Source organism: Neoarius graeffei, chromosome 15 (assembly GCF_027579695.1).
Source record: "Neoarius graeffei isolate fNeoGra1 chromosome 15, fNeoGra1.pri, whole genome shotgun sequence".
Classification (NCBI taxonomy): Eukaryota; Metazoa; Chordata; class Actinopteri; order Siluriformes; family Ariidae; genus Neoarius; species Neoarius graeffei.
The window spans coordinates 62,474,571-62,481,549 of record NC_083583.1 but is presented as its reverse complement, the minus strand read 5'-3'; the positions used below and the strand labels follow the sequence as shown (position 1 = coordinate 62,481,549).

At 46.6% G+C, this 6,979-nt stretch overlaps 1 protein-coding gene across 1 annotated transcript; it reads left to right on the top strand.

Annotated features, from left to right (window-relative positions):
- Nucleotides 1–1,509: 1,509 nt before the first annotated feature.
- LOC132899684 (protein NYNRIN-like) lies at nucleotides 1,510–6,242 on the top strand. The gene is made up of 2 exons (XM_060941744.1): nucleotides 1,510–1,533; nucleotides 2,996–6,242. The coding sequence occupies exon 2, from the start codon at nucleotides 3,369–3,371 to the stop codon at nucleotides 5,724–5,726; it is 2,358 nt and encodes a 785-aa protein (XP_060797727.1). The 5' UTR covers nucleotides 1,510–1,533; nucleotides 2,996–3,368; the 3' UTR covers nucleotides 5,727–6,242.
- Nucleotides 6,243–6,979: the final 737 nt, after the last annotated feature.

Sequence of the window (6,979 nt, the reverse complement as noted above, 5' to 3'; positions counted from 1 at the left end):
GCCTTTCGCCCATGGTCAGCTGGGATAGGCTCCAGCTTGTCTGTGACCGTGTAGAAGGATAAAGCGGCTAGAGATAATGAGATGAGATGAAAATCTCTATCTGATTATTCAACATTTTACAGATTAAAAAATAAATAAATAATAATAATAAAAAATTGGGGATCCTAAGTCACCTAAAACAGGAAAAGTTTCCTCAATTTTACTGTCAGACATGGAGAAAAAAAAGTTTGTCTTTTTCTAAACTGTATGTAAACTTCTGGTTACAACTGTAAATGATGAATGAATTACTGTTGTTGTTCTTGTTAACCATTGAATTCTTGGTGAACAGTGATTTTATATACATACATACATACATACATACACACAGTGGTGCTTGAAAGTTTGTGAACCCTTTAGAATTTTCTATATTTCTGCATAAATATGACCATATCATATATATGTACAGTATGACATTATTACACGTCAGTCTGTAGCTGTTGGAGAAACGTCTGTGCTGTATGTTGATGATTGTAGGAGCTCAGACTTCTGTATATGACATCATTAGATGTTCACACAAGTCTTAAAAGTAGATAAAGAGAACCCAGTTAAACAAATGAGACAAAAATATTATACTTGGTCATTTATTTATTGAGGAAAATTATCCAATATTACATATCTGCGAGTGTCAAAAGTATGTGAACCTCTAGGATTAGCAGTTAATTTGAAGGTGAAATTAGAGTCAGGTGTTTTCAATCAATGGGATGACAATCAGGTGTGAGTGGGCACCCTGTTTGGGATCTATCAAAGTCTGATCTTCACAACACATGTTTGTGGAAGTGTATCATGGCATGGACAAAGGAGATTTCTGAGGACCTCAGAAAAAGCATTGTTGATGCTCATCAGGCTGGAAAAGGTTACAAAACCATCTTTAAAGAGTTTGGACTCCACCAATCCACAGTCAGACAGATTGTGTACAAATGGAGGAAATTCAAGACCATTGTTACCCTCCCCAGGAGTGGTCAACCAACAAAGATCACTCCAAGAGCAAGGGGTGTAATAGTCAGCAAGGTCACAAAAGACCCCAGGGTAACTGTAAGAATATAATCCTGAATACTCCTAAACCTACTCTTGTAAATGCGCGGCCCAAGGGTGACTGTCGTTTAGTGTAGCAGTTTAGGGTTTACTTTAGGCCAGCTATAATACGTGCTGCTCTGTACATTTTGCACTTTCACATGTTCTGTTCCCGTTTCATATCCTGATTTTGTCTATGTTTTTGTGTGAAACATCCTGTTGAACTGTGCATAACTCTTGTGACCTTGATACTGAGTGTGCAAAGCACATTCCATAATTTTCCACTGCTGATACTCCCTGTGAAGAGTGTATATAAAGCCCCGACGCAGCTGCGCGTTGGGGCACGGCTGAGAATAAACCAGATTGATTTAAGTCATGTGGTTTGCTCTCTTTTTGTCCTCGGAGTACTCCTTGTAACGCATCTGAACAGCACGCAGCGCAATCCTAACAATTTGGTGACCTCGACGTGATACTCTCAATCAGGTAAGACATGTTTGATTGACTACCTGGTTGGAAGTAGCTCCGTAGTGCCCTAAGGAGGGCTTTGTTTTCCCTGGTTCGAGTCCAGGAAGAGCGCGCTATAGAAATTTGTGTAGCGCCCTAAGGAGGGCTTTGTTTTCCCTGGTTCGAGTCCAGGAAGAGCGCGCTATAGAAATTTGGATAAATATCTGCTGTTTGTTTCTGTTCAGATCCGTTTGCTTTACGGTACGATGGGGGGCTCGTATCCTAAACCTGAGGTCACAGACACCCCGGCGGAATGGATGAATAAGTGCGGTTTAGGCTATTACGTTACGCCATGGCTGGACAATTTGGCTGGGTGGACGGAGGCAAATCCTCAGATTCCATCGTATCCCCGTGATGGGACGTTTAATCCAGGCTTCCTTGCTTCAGCGCACCGTATGATTTACGAAAGCAATGGTTTGACATGAAGAAGGTATGGGATAAATCAAAGGGTGTTTACACCCCGAGACCTGTTTTAAAGGCTATTCCAAAACCAAAACTTTCTCAGTCAACCTCCCATGTAAAGCGAGGGAGGAATAGTTACGTCCCACTCATTCCTCATCTCATATACATGTCCAGTAAATTTGTTAGCACATGATTTAATGTGCAAATTAGAAGTAAATCTCACATCCACTCCAGATGGACTAACTATTGAAGTAAGTGAAATGTGCGGTGTGCAGTATGGGTTTGGAAGCCCTCTGTATGTGTATGTCTGGCAGCTCTGTTCAGATCAGCTCGCACACTTGAACACCTCATCAGTTGACACAGATTATATGATGAGGAGCGTTTGCTCGAAATAGTCGATGTGTTGCAACCTAGAAATGACGTCGCTGTGAATATAAAGGAAGAAATAGCTCCGGCTCAGGAAGGTGGCCGTCCGCGTCAGCGCACCGTGTCGACATTTTTTTGGAGGGACACACCGAATGCTTTGCAGCTCCTGCGTGAGCAGTTAACTAGGTATTTCTCCGCCTGATGTTTTTGCCCTATCCAGTTCTGTGCTGCCACATAACATTCTGAACGCTGCTTGTACGTCCCAAGCTCCTTCCCCTGTTCTCTCTGCTCTTCCTAACACCCTGTGGGCGGATCATAAGGACGATGTGGGCTCTGTGAGCTGCTCTCCGTATGAAGCTGTTATTAAACACTCTACACCTGTTTATGTTAAACAATACCCTCTGTCTCCTAGTAAGCTCAATGGTATTGACAATATTCTAAAATCTCTTTTGCAGCAAGGTGTCGTGGTTCCTTGTGTCAGCCCGTATAACACCCCAGTGAACCCGGTCCCAAAACCGGATGGCACATGGCGCCTCACTCAAGACCTACGTAAAATAAATGAACTCATCGTTCCCGTGGCTCCAGTGGTCCCTGACGTTCCTTCTCTTATGTCTTCTATTCCGTGTGACCATGCTTATTTCTCTGTGATTGATTTGTGCTCTGCCTTTTTCAGTGTTCCTGTGGGCCATGAGACTCAGCCCCTGTTTGCTTTCACACACAGGGGAAGACAATACACGTGGACGCGGTTGCCACAGGGTTTCATTGACTCACCGGCGGTCTTCACTGCCGTATTGCGGGACGCGCTGGCTGATCTCTGTCTTCCCCGGGGCTCCACGGTGCTCCAGTACGCGGATGATCTCCTGGTAACGGCGGAGGATCAAGACGCTTGTGCTGCCGCCACATTGTCTCTCCTCACACTCCTGGCGCAGAAGGGTTTCAAGGTCTCCCGCACGAAGTTGCAGTTTTGCCTCACAACTGTTCGCTACTTGGGACATGACCTCTCCCAGGGTTCCAGGAGGCTTAGCCCGGAACGTGTTCAAGTCATTATGGACACTCAGGTGCCTGCAACCAAGCACGCTCTCATGGCATTTCTGGGCCTCATCAATTACTGTCGTCAATGGATCCCTGACTGTTCAATCTATGACAAGTGTTTGCGTTCAGCTATAAGTCACTCAGATCCTTTGACTCAGCCCCTGGTCTGGACTGAGGACATGCTAATGGCCTTCAAGGCTCTGAAGCAAGCTTTGTGCTCCGCCCCTGCTCTCGGGCTGCCGAACTATCGTTTGCCGTTTCACCTGTATGTGTGCAATCAGAAGGGGACCGCCTCTGGGGTGCTGGCTCAGGAGCACGGGGGGGGCATGCGACCTTGCGCGTTTCTGTCTAAAACTCTTGACGCTGTGGCACAAGGGCTTCCTGGCTGTCTTAGGGCTGTTGCTGCGTGTGCTCTCATGGTCACGGACGCTGAAAAACTTGTTTTGTCGCATCCGCTCATTTTACACACTTCACATGACGTTGTGCACATTCTGCGGAATCTTAGCACTCAGCATTTGTCTGCTCAGCGTCGCTCTGGCTATGAGTTTATTCTTTTGGCCACAGAGCATCTCACTGTTAAGCCCTCCTCGTCGTTTGATTCTGTCGCCCACGCTCTTCAGCGTCTTCTTAACTCACAGGATGACGATGTTGCGTTTGACTCACATGACTGTCTTTCTAATATCGTTTTTGAGACTAGCATCCGCCCAGACTTACACTCCACCCCTCTTTCCACAGGCGATTCTCTTTTTGTAGATGGTTCCTGTTCCCGCCCTGCGGATGGTGTGTTCCTGTGTGGTTACTCTGTTTGTCGCCTCCCTGATGAAATTGTTGAAGCTCATTCTTTGCCTTTTTCTTCTGCTCAGGCTGCGGAGCTCTATGCTTTGACTCGCGCGTGTATTTTGGCTCAAGACACAGACGTTACTATTTACACCGACTCACGCTACGCTTTCGGCGTGGCGCACGACTTCGGCCGCATTTGGGCGTCTCGGGGGTTTACGACAGCCGACGGTAAGCCCATTTCTCATTCTTCACTTGTTACTGATTTAATCACCGCCTGTCTCCTTCCGTGCACGTTGGCCATTGTTAAGACACGCGCGCACACAAGAGGGGACTCATTTGAAGTAAAGGGCAATTCATTCGCTGATCGAGTCGCTAAAGCTGCAGCCGCATCCGGTGTCCTGCCTCCAGGCTTTAACTGCGCTTTAGTTTCTACTGATCGCATGGTTAGCGCTGTCTTACCTGACATAGATCTCATTTCTATCCAGGCCTCGGCCTCTGTGGCAGATACGCAGTTCTGGGACGCCCAGGGCGCGACAGAGAAGAGTGGCGTTTTGCTTGACGCACAGGGCCGTCTTTGTTTACCTCGTTACTGTACTCCCTTTCTCGTCCGCGAGTTCCATGGTCCCACTCATCGCGGCCGAAGAGGGGTAGTGGAGGATATGAACAGAACATTCTGCATCAATAATTTGCACACAGATGCACACAACATTCTGGACAAGTGTTTAACGTGCGCCCAGAATAATCTATCTAAACCAGGCGCGGTACATCAGCACCTTCCCATACCCGACACGCCTTTCCAAGAATGGCAGATCGACTTCACTCACATGCCAAAGCAGGGCCCGTTCAAATACCTTTTGGTCATGATTGACAAATTTTCACGGTGGATTGAGGCTTTCCCGTGTAGCAAAGAGAACGCCCGAACAGCAGTGAACAAACTTACACAGGAAATTATCCCACGTTACGGTCTTCCGGTAGGAATTGACTCTGATAAGGGAACGCCGTTCACCTCTAAGGTAACGCAGGAGCTATGTAAAGACCTCAAGATCAATTGGCGTTTTCATATCCCATACCATCCACAGTCCTCTGGCATTGTGGAGCGCGCGAATAGAACAATTAAGGGTAAGTTGCGTAAGGCTATGCAAGACGCAGGCACGAAAAATTGGGTCCAAGTTTTACCGTTGGTCCTCGCTGATATGCGCATGACTGCTCAGGTCGCTCTCGACAATTTATCTCCGTACGAGCTCGTCATGGGACGCCCCTTTCCTGTCCCTTGGCGTAGAGGCATGCAGGTTATAGGAATGGGTGATCTTGAAGTACATCTCAGCGAGTACGCGGTGGGTCTCATGCGGGTGCTGGATGAGTATTGGGCGAGAGTAAATTCCAAAAAGCCTCCCATTCCAGAGGCATACACTCACCCCTTTGAGGTAGGGGACAGAGTTTTAGTAAAGAGATTCGCTAAACTAAACGCTCCCATGGAGGAGTCACCCTACAGTGGGCCCACCGATGTACTCGCTGTAACTCGCACGGCTGTGCTAACGGACCTTTTTCCACAGTGGATCCATGCCAGCAGAATAAAGAAGGCTCCAATGTAATAGAAATCTATATTGTTGATGCTTAACAGACTTTTGTGTTTCAGAAAGTTGCTGTGACAATAGCTGACGGCCTTTTCAGGGATCCCCTTCCAGCATCTGGAGCAATCCAGTTTCGGCTGATCTACAAAGAGGGGATGGTTGGTGAGTCTTGCAAAGTTCTGGGCTGAAGAGTCTGAAAAGCACGGGAGCCTGTGACATTTTTCGCCGTCTGCACCCTGTGAGCATTAGAGAACAAAGTCAGTGACCAGTATGACTTTCTTCATCATCGTGCTGATCTCAACGCTTGGGGCAGGGTTACCCGCACAAGCAATACACCGGGACCCAAGGGATAACGAGTTTTAGAAATATGTAAACTTCACTGTAAAAACATCAATGAATATGAGTAAACCCTGTTATGTGTGTTCTTTGTTACCCCATGACAGCAGCGCTCCTTTTCCGGTCCGAATAGCCCCGTCTAACTACTCTGAGGTTAATATGACATGGCTCAGCCTGTGGCCCGTTTCTTTTCCGTTGTTGCATGGATTGTATATATAATATGATGATCTCGCACACAGGTTATGTCCCTGTGTCGGCCATGACTGGGGTGTGAATAATACTCTGGGCTTGCGTCAGAGTATTAAAGAGGGGATTGTAAGAATATAATCCTGAATACTCCTAAACCTACTCTTGTAAATGCGCGGCCCAAGGGTGACTGTCGTTTAGTGTAGCAGTTTAGGGTTTACTTTAGGCCAGCTATAATACGTGCTGCTCTGTACATTTTGCACTTTCACATGTTCTGTTCCCGTTTCATATCCTGATTTTGTCTATGTTTTTGTGTGAAACATCCTGTTGAACTGTGCATAACTCTTGTGACCTTGATACTGAGTGTGCAAAGCACATTCCATAATTTTCCACTGCTGATACTCCCTGTGAAGAGTGTATATAAAGCCCCGACGCAGCTGCGCGTTGGGGCACGGCTGAGAATAAACCAGATTGATTTAAGTCATGTGGTTTGCTCTCTTTTTGTCCTCGGAGTACTCCTTGTAACGCATCTGAACAGCACGCAGCGCAATCCTAACAGTAACTTCTAAGCAACTGAAGGCCTCTCTCACATTGGCTAATGTTAATGTTCATGAGTCAATCATCAGGATAACACTGAACAACAATGATGTGCATGGCAGGATTGCAAGAAGAAAGCCACTGCTCTCCAAAAAGAACATTGCTGCTCATCTGCAGTTTGTGAAAGATCATGTGGACAAGCCAGAAGGCTATTG